General features: G+C 40.5%; 2 protein-coding genes across 2 annotated transcripts in view; both read right to left on the reverse strand.

Moving 5' to 3' along the window:
- The window catches only part of LOC133328130 (AP-1 complex subunit beta-1-like), a 363,610-nt gene that overhangs the window by 232,990 nt on the left and 110,065 nt on the right, over positions 1 to 20,555 (reverse strand). The window lies entirely within an intron of this gene.
- LOC133328120 (protein ELYS homolog) overlaps positions 5,090 to 20,555 on the reverse strand; it is a 36,532-nt gene continuing 21,066 nt past the window's right edge. The window contains exons 3-10 of the mRNA XM_061536676.1: positions 16,358 to 16,701; positions 15,925 to 16,291; positions 15,660 to 15,850; positions 12,090 to 12,429; positions 11,453 to 12,024; positions 5,396 to 11,335; positions 5,208 to 5,331; positions 5,090 to 5,136 (exon numbers count right to left, since the gene is read on the reverse strand). Of these exons, the coding sequence (XP_061392660.1) occupies positions 5,090 to 5,136; positions 5,208 to 5,331; positions 5,396 to 11,335; positions 11,453 to 12,024; positions 12,090 to 12,429; positions 15,660 to 15,850; positions 15,925 to 16,291; positions 16,358 to 16,701 (7,925 nt within the window). The remainder of the gene's footprint in view (positions 5,137 to 5,207; positions 5,332 to 5,395; positions 11,336 to 11,452; positions 12,025 to 12,089; positions 12,430 to 15,659; positions 15,851 to 15,924; positions 16,292 to 16,357; positions 16,702 to 20,555) is intronic.

Raw genomic sequence — 20,555 nt, forward strand, 5'->3', positions numbered from 1 at the left:
GCCTGATGGATCCAGTGAAATAAAAAGTGTACTTATTTAGTTTTAAAGCGAAAAATTGTAAATATCTAATTTTTTGTATTAAGTAGAACTGTAATATTTTGTATCTTTTATATATGTTGAGAATTAAGAAACGAACGATTTATTTTTTAAAAATAAAAATAAGAAAATTATTTAAAGAACATAACCTCAAAATGATTTTTTTATGAAAATAATCTGAAATAGGTGCAATTGTGTAAATCCTAATTGGTATTGGTCTTCATAGAGACCAACAGATGGTCAGCTACAGAGTATATGTTCAATTGTTTCCAGCTCTTCCTCATCCTCACATAGAGGGCGGCAATAATCCACTCCGTTAATGTCCCATTTGGTGTGGTGAGAGATCTAATCCTGCAGTTACCTGTTATGATCCCCACAATGATTTTATCTCCCTCTTACTTTGAGACAGCAGCGAAGAAGTTCTACGGCGAGAGAATTCAGATGGGTTTTGAAGTTTTTTCATCCAGGTTCTGTTGACCATCTGTTGCCGACTACCTCGCAGTAGCTCATACGGATTTTGCCAATAAAGTAGCCAATAGGAGGTTGTACAGATCCCTCAATCGGCAGAATGAACGACTGCGAACCCCACCGAGCTAGCTCATCGGCTATCTCATTCTCTTCTTCATAATCCACTCCGTTAATGTCCCATTTGGTGAGGTGAGATCTAATCCTGCAGTGACCTGTTATGATCTACACAATGATTTTTATTCCCCTCTTACTATAAGACATCATCGAAGAAGTTCTACGGTGAGAGAATTCTGGCCAGATGGTTTTTGAAGTTGTATTGACCATCTGTTGCCGCCAATATGTGGTTGTATTGATCCCTCAATTGGTAAATTGGACGACTGCGAACCCCATCGAGCAAGGTCATCGGCTATCTCATTCTCTTCAATGTTACTGTGTCCTGGAACCCAAGATAATTTGACTATCTATCGTCTGACTTAATAGTGAACGACTTGAGTGCCTTAAGGGCCGCCCGACTATCGTCATATATATATAGTCAGCTATCCCTCAATCGGTAGATTGGACGACTGTGAACCCCATTGAGCAAACTCATCGGCTATCTCAATCTCTTCTATGTTACTGTGTCCTGGAACCCAAGACAATTTAGCTATCTGTCGTCTGAGTTAATAGTACACGACTTAGGTGCCTTAAGGGCCGCCTGACTATCGACATATATAGTCAGCGATCCCTCAATCGCTAGATTAGACGATTGCGAACCCCATTGAGCAACCTCATCTCATTCTCTACTACGTTATTGTGTCCTGGGACCCAAGATAATTTGACTATCTGTCGTCTGAGTTAATCTGAGATGATAGTACCCAACTTAAGTGCCTTAAGGACCACCTGGCTATTTACAGATATAGTCACCGGTCCTATGCTGCCTGCAGTAAGTGTTTGGACTATCTTAGCCGCATTCGTGATTGTCAGGATTTGTGCCTGAAAAACGCTGCTAGGATCGTTAAGTTTTTATGACTTGTAGATGGCTAGTTCCTTGCAGTAAACACCTGCACAAGTACCTTCCTCCATCTTCGAGCCGTCAGTAAATATCAGCAGAACGGCCACAGGTAAGGAGCCACTTGCCCAGGATTCCCTACTAGGAAACTCTAATATAGTTAAAGTCGTTATGGGGGGATTATAGTCACTGATGTGAGTACTTCTTTCTAGAAGGTCACAAACGTTGACGTTGTGTTGTACAAATTTCAACGACTTCAACGCATCCGTTTTCCGGAGCCTCAGGACACATCTTGCATCCTAGAATTTAACCAGAAAATCCAATGGTTGGAGATTCAGGAATTGCATTCAAGGCTACCTGTGGTGTGCTTCTTAGCGTTCCAGTAATCAAGATCGACGCCGATCGCTGTACAGTATTCATTCATTCATTTTGAGACCTAGTGTATGCTTATCGACCCCTTGCCACTATACAAAGCAGCCATATGTAAAAATGAGGAGTACAACCGTTACAGTGTATGATCTCCGGTTTTAGTCACCAACTCTTACCTATAGAGTTGTTGCAGGAGTAGAGCGTTACAAGACCTTTCTTAGAGGGTTGCTCAACATTCCTTTTCCACGTTAGTTTGTGGTCAAGGGATGTACCAAGGTATTTTGTTTATAAGGAAAGGGCTAATGTAACTCCACCCAAGATTGGCGATCGGAAGTTTGGGATCCTACGTTTCCTAGTGAAGAGTGCCATTTCTATCTTCGTGAGGTTTACGCCAAGTCCATTGGCGTGTGCCCAGTTGGACAGAGTTAATAAGGCATCCTACATGATGTCAGATATAGTCAGCAGAAATTTTCCACCGATTAGCTGGACTACATCATCAGCATAGGCTACTACATCCCAAGGTTATCGAATTTAAGAAGTATATCATTTATCACCAGAAGCCATAATAGATGGGATAGTACTCCTCCAAGTGGTGTGCCTCTGTTGACAGATTTCTTCACGGAACTCTCTCCCATGGACGAATTTATAATTCTGCTTTTCAGCATTCTATCAATTTGCCTTTAGGGTTGATAATGTTCCTAATTTCAGAGTCTAGTAATCTTTCTAGAGTTTTATGTAGAAAAGAAAGGATAATTGATGTATAGTCCTTAGGTAACGTATAAGTCGGCTTCCAAGCCTTCGGAATGAGTGACCAATACAACCACATCATGTAAGGCAGTGGACAGTGATTTTTAGGGTTGAAAGCTAGATTGCCCATAATTTTGGTAGCTTATAACCTTTTCTATCAGCTTCTTAACTAGAACGGCTAATTGGTGTATAGTCCTTAGGTAGCACACCGCACTACGGCGTTATGGTCCATACAAGCAGGTAAGGGGGTTGATGATATAAAATCAAGAGCCTCTCTTCAAGAGTTCCGTCTGTCCACGTACCGTCGCTTCGCTTAATACTACACATCGATTTTGTATCTTTAGATATTACTCTACGAAATCTGGCTGCTTCGTTTACCGCCATAGCAAAGCCAAGACTTAGACAAGCCCTAAAAATTACTTGCAAAATGACCAGTACTCCTTCATCGACGTGCTGCAACATTTTTAAGTTTGAAAGTTATTTATTGCTCATACCAGCTTTGGGTAGATTATAGTGTTCTATATCAGCTTCTACTCTTCCTTGGTTCGAACCGTATGCCAGACTTCGTCGTTATGACCCATGCAACCAGGGAAGTGGGTTGATGATAGATGATCAAGAGTCTATCAGGAAGCGAATTTTTTCACGTTCCGTCGCTTCGCTTAATACAACCCATGGATTTTGGATCTTTATATCCAAATCGCTTCGCTTAATACTGCTGACACGCTATAGCAAACCCCCCCTTTGCCTTCTTGATTTCAATTTTTTACCTATTGAATTGTACAGCAAACTCCAGACTACTAAGCGATTAGCTGGCTTTATTGTAAACGCCCCCTTCTTCAAGGATGCTAGCGTTTTTGACCACCATACCACCGGCTGATATTTCCTTCAAGGGTAATGACAAATGACACTAAGCCTTCTCAAACTCCTCAATCGTTCCGAGGTCTGTGCGACCAAGTGTTGTGGATGCTGTTTTAGCTTTGAACCTATCCTAGTTTGTTTTCCATAGGTTCCTCCTATAAAGTTTATTTTCCTCTGGAGTTAGGAATGTGGAAAAGTATCATCCTATGATCCGAGAAGGAGTATTTCTCACATACTTGCCAGTTCGTAATCCTAGAGTCGTCCATGTTTGTGCGGGTTATGTCAATGACATCGCCTCTCACACTATTTACGTTGAATGTTGCTGTGTTGCGCTTATTTTGCATATCCTAAGATTATATCTAAGTATAAAATCAAATATGGAATCACCAGGGTATGTCAAAGGACAAGCTCCTCAGAAGAGTCCCATTGACACTGTTCACAGCTTTCTCAACATCCTTAATCGTTATGAGATCTTTGTGACCTAGGATTGAACCTATCCCAGGATTTCTATAAGGTTCTGTTTGCCTCTGGAGGTAAGAATCTGAAAAAGTATCACCCGAGAAGCAGAATTTCTCAGATACTTTCCAGTTCGTAATCCCAGAGTCGTCCATGTTTGTTAAGGGTTATGTAAATAGCTTCGCCTCCCACTCTATTTACGTTGAACGTTGCTATGTTGCCCCCATATTGAATATCCTAAGATATGGTTGGTTGTATACATCCGGTTCGGGTGGGTCAGGAGCCTCATATGGGAGATAGACGGCAGAGACTATTAGGGGGACTCGAGCTATCCCTATCTAGTCTGACAGTCGTCATATCGAAGGAGCATTTCTCAGATACTTTCCAGTTCGTAATACCCAGATTCGTCGATGTTTGTAAGGGTTATGTGAATGACTTCGCCTCTGACTCGTTGAACGTTGCTGTGTTGCCTCCATATTGCATATTCTAAGATTATATCTAAGTATAAAATCAAATATGGACTCATCTCTTTGATTGGTGTGACTGCTACTCCCAGTGGAAGTGATGATGGGCATTGACATCACATCCAATGACTAGGTCACTAATGTTGATCATAGCCTCCATAAGGTTGCGTACATCCGGTCCGGGTGGTTCAGAAGCCTCATACCCCCATCTAGTCTGACTGTCGTCATATCACTATTGCTGAAATTCGAAAGAATCACTAAATTTAGTTATCTTTTAGCTGATATACAGGTTCTTACCTTCTCTCCCATGGAAGCGATCAAACCCGCCTAGTTAGAATAGTAGAATTCCGTCGTTCTGCTTTTCCACCAACCTCAGTGTATTCTCCAGTCCCTTAAAAGATGTGTTGAGACCAATTGGTCTGTGTAGAAACCATCGGTCTTTATAAAGACCAATCGGTTTCAACGAACGATTTTTTGTAATGAAATTCTTCATCAAACAATTTTTTTTTATTTAGGGAAATGTTACCCTCGAATCCAGATAATTTATTTCAACTCATAATTGATAAAAACAGTTTTTTTTTTGAAATATATATGTAGGTATATGTATAATAATATGATATATATGTATATTGGTAAGTAGTATTTATGTATAAAAAATCGAACCATGCAAAAATAAATTTGGGAACAAAATTAAAAACACCAATTAATGTTTTGTTGAGGCCCGGCTGCGTTTCTTGGTTTCAACGGGAGCTAGAAAAGAACGGAAAGCAAACAAAATTAAAAAAATCGGGACTCAAACTATGTTAGAGTAAATATATTACCATCCTCTGGTATAGCAGTTAACACTGCACTGGGTGAACTTTTATCCTTGGATCGTCGCGACCTGGTATTCTTTTCACTGCCCACCGAACTGGCAATGCTGGCGGCATCATCATCATGGTCCTCCTTGGGAAAAAGACAATAGTTAAGTTTGGAAATATTTAAAGGTTATATTTTTAATTTCCCCCACCTTCTCCTTAATCGACTTCCGGGTACTTCTCCTCTTCGTAGTGGTGGTGGCAGTAACATTCGATGAAACACTACGTTTCGAGGAAACCGATTCCGCATCATCACTGTCATGTGAAATGTTTGTGGCCGCCGATGATGGCCTACCGTGCCCCCTAGTGGCAGCCGAACGTTTAGTTTTGGGTGGTGATTCCTTGGTTGGACTTTCCATAGTGGTGGTGGTAGATTTAACGGGTGTTAAATTGGCGGATTTCTCCATCATGGCCAATTGGGTACGGGTCAAACGACGTGAGGAGGAATATAGCGATGATGTGGTATTGTCATTTTTGGGGGAATTGGATTTCTTTTCCTCCGACACATCCTCTTCATTTTTCTCCGAGGGTTTCTCATCACTGCTGACCTTACGTTTGGCTGCAGTTTTTCTGGTCGCTGTACTCTCCTTGGGTGTGGGTGGTATACTCTCGTTGTCCTCTTCTTCGGGTACGGATAATATGCTGCGACCACGTAATGTTCTTGGAGTCCCACCAGCTGCCGCATCGGATTGGGAATTTATGCTGTTTCGCCTGTTGGGTTTGGGAGTTATGGGTAAATCTCCGGAGTTGTTGGCCGAAAGTGATGCTCTTCGGGTGCGTTTTGTGGTGACTGGTTCTGCAGCGTCCACAACCGATGAATTGTGTTCACTTTCATTGGAATTTAAACGACTGCGGAATCGTGTATGACTGGCCGGAGAATCCACTCCCGTGACGCTGCTACCATCCTCATTAATGGCATCCAAGAGAATTGAACGTCGCCTTGTGCTGGGTTTTCCTGCAGCTGGCACTGATGATCCTCGTGCAGATCGTGAGCCGGTGGTTTCATCGCTTTGTAATTTCTCCCTCTTACTGGGTGTGGCGCCCAATTCTGCCTCCTCTTCGTCTTCTTCAAGTTTCGTTTTGGGTTGCAATGAACTTGCCCTTAGGCTGCGGCGACGTGATGGAGTACTGGGCGCCATAGTAGATTCAGAGTCTGCCAAACTTTGTGGCGGCACAGAAATGCCACGGGTATTTCGCGAACGTGGTGAGGCCACAATTTCGGCAGATAATTCCATGGGTGGCACTGAGGTGCCTCTTATGCCACGTCTGGATGCTGTAGAGGGTTTGGCGGTTAAATCGGCAACTTCTTCGGGGGCAAGAGAGCTGGCTCGAATACTACGGCGTGAGGAGTTGGATTTCACCTGCTGTCCGCTTACCTCACCCTCCTCTTCCTCGGGTACCACAGATGTTGCCCGAATACTGCGCCGTGAGGATGAGGATTTCACCTGCTGTACCTCCTCTTCCTCAGGTACCACAGATGTGGCCCGAATGCTGCGCCGAGTGTTAGGTTTGCTTCCACCTTCTTCTACGCCGGCTGCTGCTGGTGGTACTGAGGTACCTCTTGTTGTACGCCGCGGTGAGGCAACTGCCACATTTTGCAATTCAATTGGTGGCACCGAACCGCCTCGTGTGGTACGCCTAGGAGAGGACACCACTGGCGAGTCCAAATTTGCAGAAATCGATGTACGTCTGGTGCGTTTATTTCGTAACGGAAGTTCCCGAATCGATTCATTGGCTTCAGCGGCTGCTGCTTCCTCTTCTTCTCGTAATTTTTTACGTAATTTCAATTCGGCCGCCTCGGTTGCATTCATCGAATCCTCATCATCAATGCGCAGGGTGATTTGTTCTTCTTCTCCGACCATGGCCGAGGATTGAGAATCCTCGTCTTTTGGTGGTTGGCTGGTTGGGGGTTGAGGTTCTTGTGATGCTTCGATGGTATCCATTTTTTCGTCATCATCCTCGACATTGGCAGCCAATTTTCTGCGGTCTTTGGCACCTTTGTAAGCGATTTTCTCGTTTTCATTGGGGCCTTCTTCTTGGGAATCTTTTTCCATTGCGGGTTTTTCTTGACGTTTGTTTTCCTCTTCCGTTTCGTTTTGGCCAGCCTTTTCCTTGGCTGAGTTTTCTTTCTCTGCGAGCAATTTCTCCTCGTGATCCTCAGATTGTCGATTCTCGGCTGTCTCTTTGCCCTTCTCTTCGGTTTCTTTTTCCTCTTCCATCCTTTCAGAGTCTTTTTCCTTTGAGGGTTGCCTTTCAGCTTCCGATTCCTTTGAGGACTCATTTTCAGTTTTCTTTTCCTTTGAAGCTTTCCTTTCAGCTTCCGATTCCTTTGAGGACCCCTTTTCAATTTCTGTTTCCTTAGAGGCTTCCCGTTCAGCTTCAGTTTCCTTTGAGGCTGCCCTTTCAGCTTCGGTAACCTTTGAGGCCGATGTTTCCTCCTCCAATAGTCCACTTTCTTTTGTTGTTTTTTCCTCCTCCTTTTCTGTTACTTTTTCCTTGGTAGTTCCCTTTTCCTCCGTAGAGCTACTAACCTCTAGTTTTTCGTCTTGGGATTTCTCTTCCGTAGATTTGTTAGTCCTGGAAATAACCCCTTCCCTTTCCACTTCCCTTGAGGTTGAGCTAACAACTTCGTCTTCTTCTCCTTCTCTATTTCCTCCATCCTTCGTTTGCAATTCAATAGCCTCGCTGGATGCCTTAGTCTCCTGCACAAATTTAACATCCTCACTGTTACTACTTTCCTCCTGAACACCACTTTTCCTTGTATCCGTTGAGGAATCATCAATGACCTCAACAACATCATCATCATCATCGTCCTCATCCTTTTCCATTTCCGAGGCATCTTGAGATTCAATTTCATCGGCATAATCATCTCCACCATTTCCGGCCTCCACATCCTCGGCATAATCATCATATTCCCCGGTATCAAAGCTACGTTCACTATCAATATCGGCACGTTCGGCAGATTTTGTCGGCGATTCCTCACCATCGTTATCCCGTATTTCAAAGGGTCGGCCATAATCATTGTCATCGATGTAGGACGATGAAGATGACAAAACAATGCAATCATCCTCATCGGAACTATAGAGTAGATCACCCCAAACCCTTTTAGGTTTGGAGCGACCAGATCCACCTTCTTCTTCATCCTCTTCTTCTTCGGGTTCATCACTTATATCGGCTGGTTTGTATTTTACTATCGGTTCCTCTTCTTCATTTTCTTCCTCAACACCTTCCATTTGTTCGTCCTCCTCATTTTCTTCTTCTTCTCTTTCAGTTTCTTGGGGAGAGAGAATTTCTTGTTTAACCTCTTTCTCCTTGGAGAGGGCTTTCTGTTGGGATGAGTCTTCTTTTTCTTTCGGATCTACTTCCTTGGACTTAGGTTCCCTTTCGGGCGATTTCTTCTCCTTCTCCACAGATTTTTGCTTTTCTTTTTCTTCACCCTTAACCTCCTCTTCTTCTTTCTTCTTACCACCAACCTCTTCATCCCTTGCCGATACCATTAACGGTGACTTCGCCACCTGCCCTGATGCCGTACTATCTAGCACCGAAAAATCATAGGTACTCATACCCAATGTGGTATCCAGCATCTGCTGTTTCTGCTCCTCAGAGGGTGGCTTTTCTTTTGCCCTATCCATTGCGCTAGGTGGTGCCGGTATACTGGGCATGGCAAAAATATTATGCGAACCACTGCCACCCGCTGTCGAACTGGTATAATCAAATGAACCCACAACGGTACTGCATTCCGATAGCTTGGTGGCTTTAATTTCCATTTTTGTTTCCATTTTAAAGGGTGTGGAAAAGTGGCCCACCTTCGAAGAGGATATTTTGGGTATAAAATCATTTATGCGACTAGTTGCGGCCATGGTGCTGCGAGCTGTTAAACTTCCAAACCCGCTGGAAGTTTGTCCAAGAGGAGGAGGAGAATTTTTATCGGTAAATTTATCCAAGGCTGTGGTGAAAGCCCGCGAGGTTTCAGAGGTGCTGGCCACACTTGCCAATGATTTGCGTGAGGAAATATTGAAGAGGCTGGGTCCGGCAGCGGTTACATAATGTTCGGAGGTGCTTAGATCGGTGTGGGCAATGCCACTTTCATTGGCATCCTCTGTAGAGGCTGAAATTTCTTCGTTGGGTTTGTCAGGGTTTTCGATTTGAATTTCCTTGGGGGATTTTTGGGTTGCTTGTAGTTCCCTTTCTCTGGATTTTCTGGTTCCCAACAATTCCTTTTCCATTGATTTCCTACCTTCCATAGATTTCCGATTTCCTCTTAACTCCTTCTCCTCAAACAGAATGCTTTCTGATAACTCTTTTCCCTTGGATTTCCAAGATACCTGGACTTCCTTCTCCACGGACTTCCTCGCGGCCTCATTTTCCTTAGATTTCCAAGATCCCTGCAATTCCTTCTCCATGGCTGTCTTCCTCATTTCCTCCTTTTCCATTGATCTCCTACCTCCAATTACCTCCCTTTCCACCGAATCCCTTCCCTGTTCCTCCATCTCACCAGATAACCTTGATATGGGCCTCCTTGGCTTGGGTCCCGCCAACAAACTACCCCGACTCATGGTCGATGAATCCAGACGCGAATTATTTTGCGAGGACAATGGTGAGTAGAAATTATCCTCCGAATGATTGCTAGAGCTAACCGAACTTTTATTCGATTCCACGGAAATGGAACGAACAATTTGTGGTTGTTTTCTTAGGGAGGTTGCAGAATTTGGTCTTTGCTCTTCCTCCTCAAATTCCATTTCTTCTTCCACATCTTCGACCACTTCATTGGTTTGCGAAATAATGGAATTATTTAAATCCCTTGAGGGTAAACGGAATCTTAAATTCTTCTCCTCATCCTGGGTAGCCATTTCACTATTCGCAGATTTCAAAATACCCTGCAATTCCTGTTGATTCTCCTCCAGAGGCCTTGGCTGGAAACCTGCAGACTTTTGGCTCACCAAGGGCTGAGTCAAAATATCCACATTTTGGGAATCCCGCAGATCTTCATCTACAGCTGTTGTTTTCGCCTTTGCTCCCGCTTCATGGAACCTAAAATCACTGGCACTCAATTTAATCGCCTTCTGTTTATTCATTTCCATAAATTGTTTCAAATCATTGACAATATCCTGACCCACTAAACGTCGCTTCTTTTTCGGATTTAATTGATTCTCCAGTTTCTGGCGTTCCATTAGCTCCTGCGGATCATCTTCATTGGCCAGAATTTCACTTTCCACAAGATTACGTTTCTCCCGCACTTTATATGCCTGCGGATAGGATATTGGAGTCTTACCGAGGAAATCCACAATACTATTATCATTTTGTGGTTTCCTCAGGAAGGGGGCATTATTGGAACTCAACAATTGTTTGGCATCATTTTGATTGCGTTCCTCTTGCATTTCACCCCAGTAGTAGGTGGCAAAATGGGCACTCAATGCTGAACTGTGATAGATACCACCCAGCAAACTATTCGCATTCTGTTTGATCAGCTGACAACTGAGCGGTACCGGCGACTTGTTGTCCACATCCTTTTTCTTGATTTTATTCTTAATGCGAAAGTAGACATCGGTCAGGCCCTGGGTTACCGGTGTCATGGTGGTATTGAAAGCCGACAACACCATATTTGGTGTTTCCATTTGTGGGGCTGGTAAATTTCCTCGCAAAGATTTCGGTTTCGCCGACAACTCATCCATATAGGATACCGCTTCGATATATTTCGATTTTTGTAACAAATAAACAAAATGTAGACACTCTGCCCCAGGAGCCTTACTACGTTTGAGAATATTCTGTAAGATCATGCCTTCATTTTCACTTAGGGCCAAATCTCGGATGACACCAAACTGCCCCTGACTTAGGCAACGAGTAAAAAAATATTCCATTAGGGAGTTATCATTTTTCGTACGGACAAAATGAAAAGCTTCCGATATTAGATCATTAGCGAGGAGTGTCTTCAATTTCAACATGGGAGCGATTAGCGAAGGTTGGGATTCTAAAATCCGCAATGCCAAATTGGCGGAATTTTGTGTTAACAAAGATTCGATCAGTAGCTCGACCTGCCATTGGGGATAGGATTGATTTTTATTGAAGGGTGATATGAATTCTTCAACGGCGGGCTACAAGAAAACGAAGAAGAAAAAATTAAAAGAAAAATATAAAAAAGGAACTTGAAAAAACATTTTTAAAAAATCCACGTCTTTGATAGGTCCACGAAAAAATTTCCCCACACTCACCAAAAACTGATCATGATCCAAATTCCAAAATGATTGCACCGTCTTTATCAATGCCGCCGATAGCTTAAATACACTTGGAAATTTTATAAAATTGGCCACGACATTCTTGTAGGCCTCCTCATCGATGGCCATATTTAAATCCAAAAAGAAATACAACAGTATGGCATATTTATGTTCGTAATCCAATTCGGGTACAAGCATTACACGCAGCATAGCCTCCAGCGAATTGGGCGGATACAGGCCGTCACCATCATTTTCCAACCAATATTCATGTAAAATATTACTCTTACACGAATGGTCAATGAACGCATCTATATACAAGAGGCGACAGCTACCCGATTTCTTCGATATGTATTGCTGTTCATTTAGTTTGCGGAAATATGCCCGCTTTTTACTATAGAATTCTTTTAATTCTCTATAGGGATAGGGTACCAATTCATATTGGGAATTTATTTGCGTATTGAAGGGAGAGGCCTCCGGCAGTAGGCCAATGTTTAGAAGCCACAAAAGCAGGTCTTGGTAATTGGAGGCCATGCGCAAAGAATTGTAATTATTCTCTAGACTAGAATAAACTGCAAAAATAAAGAGAAGGGGGAAATTAATTTGAAAATATGAAAAAAATTGTAAGGAAACCCACCTCTTTCCGGTATTTGTTTACGTCCAATTTGTAAAATTTCACCCAACAGATCGAACAGCAGTTTTAATTGCCGTGTAATAAAACACAGTTCCTTTTGTTCCCTATGATCCAATGGATAGCCACCAAATTCGAATAGACCCTTGCACAAATCATTGGACCGTAATTTAATTGCATTAGCCCTTTTCCATATCCAATCGGTGAGGGTGGATAAGGATAATCCGGTGGATACAGCAAAATTGCCCATAAAACTGCCATCAATCCAGGATTTGGCACAATCACGCAGCAAACTAATGCAATTATTTTCCAATGCGGTGGATAACATAACCTCATATTTGGCTTGCTGGAAAATAAAAGAAAAAAAAATATTTTTTTTTTTTTGTAGTTTTCAAAACATATTGAAAAAATATTTTTAACATTTAAAAAAAAATTAAAAAAAAAATTAATATTAAAATTTTTTATATATTAAAAAAAAAAAAATTTAAAACATATTAAAAAAATCAAAAAAAAAATATTTTTAAAATTTTTAAAAAATTTTTTAAAAATATTTTTAAAATTTTAAAAAATATTTTTGAAATTTTTAAAAAATATTTTTAAATTTGTTAAAAAATATTTTTAAAATTTAAAAATATTGAAAAATATATTTAAAAAATTAAAAAAAATATTTTGGGAAAAAATATTTTTAAAAAAAATCCACGCCTTTGTTTTTTTTTGTTTTAGCTGACTTGGGCATCTTCATCCATTCTCACAAGAGTCGCGCTGCAGTTCAATACGTCTAACAACGCCGATGTCCGAGAATAGCTGGTGGTTCATTCGACGGCGATATTCACCGTCAACGCAGATCGGCCCATAGATCATTCGGAGAATTTTTCTCTCAAACACTTCAAGAGCTGCTTCATCTGCTTGCGTAAGTACCCATGCTTCAGATCCATATAACAACACGGGTAGTATCAGCGTCTTGTAGAGTGTGCGTTTGGTCTGGCGGGAGGTGGCCCTGCTTTTGAGTTGTTTGTTCAGACCAGACCCACTTTGGCAGACTCATTCTCAATTTGTTCAAAGGTGGCTGTTACCGCTCTCAATATTCGACCCATTACGTCGATGTCATCGACGTAAGCGAGTACCATGTTGGTGTTTGGTGTACAGAGTTCCAATTTCTGTTCACCTTTGCCTCTCGTATGACCTTTTCCAACAGGATGTTGAAAAGGTCACACGACAAACTGTCACCTTGTCTGAATGCTGGTTGGGTATTAAAGGGCTCCGAGAGGTTCTTTCCGACTTCAAAGGTTGATCTTGTGCCTGTTATAGTTATGCTGCATAGAGGAATTAATTTTGCAGGAATGCCAAACGCAGACATGGCTTTAAACACCTCTGAACGGATAGGGCTATCGAATGCGGCTTTAAAGTCGAGGAATAGATGGAATGTGTTTTTCGGGGGGTCTTTTTTAGGATTTGGTGTACAGATTGTCATTTCTGTTCACCTGGTGGACCTTTTCCAGGATGTTAAAAAGTCACCGCATTGATCATGGAATCCCGTTCGGTATTAAAAGGGCCATTGGCTCCAGTCCGACGTTCACACTGTATGCCGGACAGCATTTTATGCGCATAACCGAATTAACTTTGCAGCAATGCACAACGCAGACATATTTTATATATACACCTATGACACAGGATAGTGCTTTCCGAATGCGGCTTTATCCTCCACAAAATTGTGGAATGTGTCGATGTGTGCATACTTTTTACCAGCATTTGACCAAAGTGAAAATTGGTCTTGTAAACCATCTGCAAGCCGCATTATTATTCTTCCAACAATGATTCTATATATACTTCATCATGGCTAGGTGGTATACACTCTATACCACCATCTATTATTGGTTCTGGGGTATCTTCTTCACCGCCACTGTATGCTTTTCAAAATGCTCCTTCCAGATCCTCAGCACGCAGTCTGTATCTGTCACCAGGTTTCCTTCTTCACCTCTACAGGAGGATGTGCCTGCCCAAAGCCTTCGGTTTGGTGTTTTACTCGTTGGTAGAATTTTCGGACTTCATTCTGACTCCTGTACATCTCGATTTGCTCACGCTTACGTTTTTCTTGTTATTTCTTCTTTTTTCTGAAAATACGTTTCTCCTTTTCTCCCGATAGTTCTACACCGCATTACGGATTGCTACTGTTCGCAGGGTTGCCCTATACGCTGCGTTTTTCATATCAGTAGCATTACGACACTTCTGATCGTATCGTGTTGCATTTGCTGCAGTTTGTAGGGAGTGGGAAATTCTCTGCCACTGTGCTTCTATATTATTATCGGGACTTCTGCTATCTGTTGTGTTTGCAGCTTTTCGACGTCGAGTTTCCGTGTTACATTAGATCACACCATTGCTGCTACATTAAGACGGGTGCGTACCTTGGCTGACACAAGGTAATGGTCCGAATCGATATTCGCTCCCCGGATCGATTGGACGTCTAAAACACTGGATGAATGCCTTCCGTCTACCACAACATGATGATCGCGAAGTTAATCAACCTCATGCCGTTATCTGATGTTTCTTCATGGAGGCTGAATTTTCCGACGGTGGGGCCAAAGACATTTTCCCTTCCGATTTTTGCATTAAAATCTCCTTGCAGAATTTTAATGTCATGACCAGGGCAACGATCATATGCTGTTTCTAGGCGCTCGTAAAATATGTCTTTGGTCTGTTCATCGGTCGGAGCATGGGCGCAAATGAGAGTGATGTAGAATAATTTCGCTTTTATACGGGTTATAGCATTTCGTTCATCTACTGGAGTGAATCTGGAGACGAGGTCTTTTATTCTCCTGTTAACCATAAATCCGCAGCCAAATTCATGTCTCGTTTTATGGCAGCTATAATACAGGGCGTAATCATCTGATTTACTTACGCCTCTCCCTTTCCATCGCATTTCCAGTAAGGCAATAATATCGGCTTTGTACTTATTGAGTGCATCCGAACACTGCGCCTGTTCTGTACAACGTGCTCACATTCCAAGTGCACATTCGCAGATCGTGGTCTTTTATACGTTTGCGGGAGTCGTCAAAATTAGGGGGGTTTGTTGGGTAGTTGAGAAAATATTTTTAAAATCCCCGTCTTTAAATATAACAAGAAGGCACACAGACAAAGTCTGTTTTTTCGTGTGGCAATATACCCCCTACCTCTCTAAAAGAGAGTTCGCAAAGTATCCCCTCCCCCCTTTTTTCCCCTTTTTTCCCCTTTTAGTCCCCAACGCGATTAGGGATAGTTAAAAAAATCCCCGTCTTTAATGGATCATTAAAAATTGTTTATAAATCCGACTCCTATTTTGGTTCATTGCATTTTTTTTAATTAACGTCTATATTTGGACAATGAAAAGTATTTCTTAAAAAATCCGCGCCCATTTTTGATCTTTCAAAACATTTATTTCCTTTTTTAATTGCCAAATTATTCACTTATGCAGCGTTGCAGTTATACAAAATAATACGCCTAAAAGTATGCTTTATTTTTTCCCACGTTTCATGCCTTATTGCTTTACAGGATGCCTCAAAAATTACAGATTTTTTATTATAGAAAAACTATTTTACTTACCTTGGAAAATGTTGAATTTAAATTCAATTCCGTAAATTGAGGCATTAAACGGGTTCTCAAGATCTCATTGAAACAATTGCTGGGTTCCAAAAATATCGAAGCACTGCTAACCCTGAGTAAATTGATCAAACGATTTTGGGCACCTTCCCAGTTGTAACGGCGACAACCTTCCGTGTGCAAGAGGGAACAATCTGTAATAGATCAAAATCAATCGGGCATATTAAATTTAAGAAATAAAGAGTGTGAGAGTGTTCTCCAAACTTACCAAAACTCAACGAATTCGGATAGAAATGTTCCTCCACACGTTGCATTGAATTGAAATGTGTTATCGACCCCGGCTGTAGATATGTATTCAACCCGTTGCATTCACCATTCAAGATATACCCAGCCAAATAGCTTGGCTGTTGACCGAACATTAAATTCGAGGGCATTTCCTCTTTATACCATTGATTTAAATCGAATATCAATAGTTTATTTTTACCCTCCAATACGGAATACCATGATATGGCACACAAACAATTGGCATCCTCATCACTATGGCTGCAATGTGTGGATATGGCCTGACATGCCAATGCCTCACTTTTAGTTGCCTCCAGAGGCAATTCCAGGCGTAATGTGCTGCTGAGAAAGGTCTATAGAGGGAAACAAATATTAAAATTTCGATGAGAAAAAAACCAATTTTAGAAATAAATTCTTACCTCAAAATAGTATTGCAAATTCTCAGCTCCATTCTCTTCTTCGTCCTGATCTTCTTCGTTGACACGTTTTTCATACATTAAATTATGCAACATGGCATAAAGATTTTCACCATTCTCATGCAGTGTCCATATGTAGAGGCATGGCCGGGGATCATCTGGCGGCTCGAGATAATCAATTTTCACCAACGGTGACATGGCAATCTCTGGCCTCGGCCGGGCAATATAGAATATTTGCATTTCAGCCAAATCGTATAGAGCCAAACGGCCATCTTCGAGGCCAATTGCCAGACCCATAATCAGGTCTATGGATTGTATACATTGTATGGAACAGGGACTTTCGATAACTGGAAAAACGAGATATGAGAGGGGGAAAATTAAAATTAAATATCGTAAATTGGGAAATCGTGGATTTTAAAAATCCACGCCTATTTTAGGACATTGAAAAAAATATTTATTTATTTATTCCATTCAATAATACATAAGCCTCCAAGGCCAAAAATAGTATTAACAATGACATAATGTCCTAATAACTAATAATAATACATAAATATCAAAAAATGCTTACTTATATAATTGGCTCCCCAGCCTTAACTATCACACAAATGAAAAATTTGCAAAGATTGACCAGAAGAGCAAACAATGTATACAAAAGAAAGGTAATAAATTCCATTACACGGAAATGAAATACGTAGCAAACAAGCCATCCAAACAAAAAAATATTTAATGTGTCAGAAAATTCTACAAATTCTACAAATACCTCCATTAATGCTCAGGTTCATAATAGCTCAACAGCTTTAAACGAAAAGCATTATTCGAGTGCGAGAAAATTCTAAGTTCAACCGGTAAATAATTCCACAATCTAGCTACACGTATTAAAAAGGATTTTTCAAATGTGGAGTTGTATATCCTGGGTATGAAAATTTGCGTACTTCTCGACGACATATTAAAACAGAACATGTTATTCAATAAAATTGGTACACCATTTCTAATTGTTTTATAAAAAGTACATAATATTTTGGTGGAGACGAATCTTTCAAAATCCATCCCCAGGAAGCTCAAAACATAGCTCGACACGTGTTCGCATCTCCTCAAGCAAAAAACAAAGCGTACAATGCTGTTAACAACGCGCTTTAATCTTACAAAAACTCGTTCAAAAGTACCTGAAAACACTTCAAGACCGTAGTTAATATTTGGCATCAACATAACATAAGCCAACCTCTTTTTAACCCACGGTGGAAGATATATGTTTGTGGAATAAAACCTACGAATAGCACCTACAACATTCCTCTGAACAAAATCAATATGAGATTCGAATGAAAGCTTATCATCAATGAAGATACCTAATACTTTGAGGCAACAAGCAAAGGAGATCTGAGTTTGGTCCAAAAAAATATTTAGGTCATATGTTTGACATCCAAATCTAATGGCTTGAGTCTTAAAACGGTTTATAGTCAACGAATTTTCCAAAGACCAAAGCCTTATACGAGCAAGAATACTATTAATTTCACTTTCAAAAATTGGTGGAGACATTTGATTCCTGCTGAATACAAGAAAAACGTCATCCGCAAATAAAGGAGGTATGCAATTCGAATCACCACAACATTCAGCAAGACTATTTACATAGAGTACAAAAAGCAAGGGGCCCAACACAGAACCTTGCGGAACACCACTCGAAAGAAATAATGAACCAGAATGCTCACCATTGTAGGAGACGAATTGTGATCTATTGCACAAGTAAGAAAGGATAAGATTGCAAGCCGATACAGAGAAGTCAAATTCATCTCTGAGTTTACTAATTAAAATAGCATATGAAATCGAATTGAACGCTTTGGTCAGGTCTAAAGCCACAACAACAGTATCCATATTAGAGTTCGAATTCTTTCTAACAGTTCAAGTAAAGTAACAACCCAGTAGTACTGTGGCTCTTGCGAAAAGCAAATTGACCTGTATATATACTCCTGTTTACATACGACAGCATCTGGTCTTTCATAATGTGCTCACACACTTTAGACAATACAGGAAGTATAGAAATAGGCCTAAGATCATCAACACAATTAACGACATTAACTTTAGGTATTGGTACAACGCGAGCTTTTTTCCATAACAATGGAAACACTGAAGACGTAAGAACAGAGTTAACCAAATCCAAAACACAATCAGAAATGAATGGAAAAATTATATTCAAGAAGTCCAAAGGTATACCATCAACACCAACTGACTTGGATTTAATTTTACTCAACGCCAAAGCAACATCCTCAACATTTACACAGTTGAAAGAAAATCCACTATCATGTTCAGTGAATCCCATTGAATCTATATAGTTTGCACGTGAGTCATTATTAACAAAGGAAGCATTAAGAAGATCAACATCAATGTCAGTACCAACATCATTATCACCCACAAATCCTGAACCTCTTAGAAAACGCCATAAAGCAGTCGATCCCATAGCATTAAACTTACTGCTATAATATCTCCTACGCTCACGACGGATGACAGATTTCGCCTTGTTACGGTATCTACAATTAACGTTCCAACTCTGACTACTCTTATTACGCTGATAATACCTAAATGCCATGTCACGTAAAGAACAAGCAAAGGCAATAGAATTAACTCGAAACCAATCATCACCAGCATGAATCCTTCTACGCACTACAGGAACTGAAACAAACAACTGAGCAATAAGAGAAGATAAAATAGAACATTTCGCATCCACATCAACAACATGCATGCAGTTAAAATCAAAAGTTGACAAGCAATAATAAATTTGATCCCAATTAATATTCTTATAATCACGATATTCAATAAACTCAAGTACCGTATTAGCCTTAATGTCAAGTGACACAAAAATGAGAGAGTGGTCAGATATCGAAGGAATTATCACCTGTTCAGAAAGACGAGCCATAGACAGATCACTAAGTAATGTGAAGTCAATTAAAGAAGTCGAATTTCTTGACACATCAAAGTGAGTGGGTTTGGAGTTGTGCAAAACACACAGATTCAAACGAAAACATGCAGAACGAACAACTAATGACTTTTGAACATCAAACATGTTGCAGTTAAAATCTCCCATGATAGTTATGTTCGAATATCTCATAAACAGATCGGTGTGAAGAACTTCAAACACAAGAAAATCTCCAGGAGGAGGCAAATATACGACACCAAAAAGAAACCTAGCATCACCAGACAAGTATTCAACAAAAAGTGACTCACATTTTCCCAAAACCGAAGATTTAAATATAACCTTAAACTTGATACCTTTCAAGATGTAAATACCAACACCACCACCTCTACAGCTCCTACGATCGTTCCTAACAAACGTATACCCAGGTATATCAATAGCACGATTTGAAACCTCAGATGTAAAAGGTTCACGCCTATTTTGGGACATTGAAAATAATATTTATAAAATCCACGCCTATTTTGGGACATTGAAAAAAATATTTTGAAAAAGCCACGCCCAAACTCCCCAAAATATCGAACAATTGGTTGTACCTTTTTATAGGAGCTAGCCAAAAAATTGACCGATATTGCTTTCATTTTAGCGGGAAAATCCCGTACATTCCTTCTGGTACATCCCCCACAAACATTCAAACATATATTTATATAGAGCATCCTTTTATGATTTATTTTTATTTTATAATTGTAAACATATATACAGAGAGATAAAATGCAAAAGAAATAACAATATCAGTTTTAAAATATAAAAAATATAACAAAAACAAAAAATATTCTATTCACATATTTTCATAGTTTTAATATTTTGTATGGTCGAGTCGGCCAAAGTCCTAATTTTCCAATATTTTTTGGACTTTATTGTTGTTATATTCTATTGGCTTTAAGGTCGGGACTTTGAGAGCTGGTTGATACCCAAAATTTTGCCATTTTTATAAAGAAGCCACATCCGCACTCTATATGTTAAGCATACGTCACATATAGAGTGCGGATCATCATCCTGATAAAATGCCCAATACGAATTGAGACGGGCCAAGAATATTATGGTTTGTCTGGCAGCTGATGTTCTTTAGCTGCTATGGGTGAGTGGTTGAGCTCCGAGGACGGCATTCATTCTGTATTCGTTCAGTGCTGCGACAACTGCATAAGTATGAATGCTATTCAGACCTGCTCGATAGGCAACTTGATCTAGAGGTTCTCTTTTATAACTTTGGACATCTCTATCCCGCAGATTATGCAGATCCTT

Source organism: Musca vetustissima, unplaced genomic scaffold (assembly GCF_032173495.1).
Source record: "Musca vetustissima isolate MV318-11 ecotype Yass unplaced genomic scaffold, APGP_CSIRO_Mvet_v1 utg2661, whole genome shotgun sequence".
NCBI classification, from domain to species: domain Eukaryota; kingdom Metazoa; phylum Arthropoda; class Insecta; order Diptera; family Muscidae; genus Musca; species Musca vetustissima.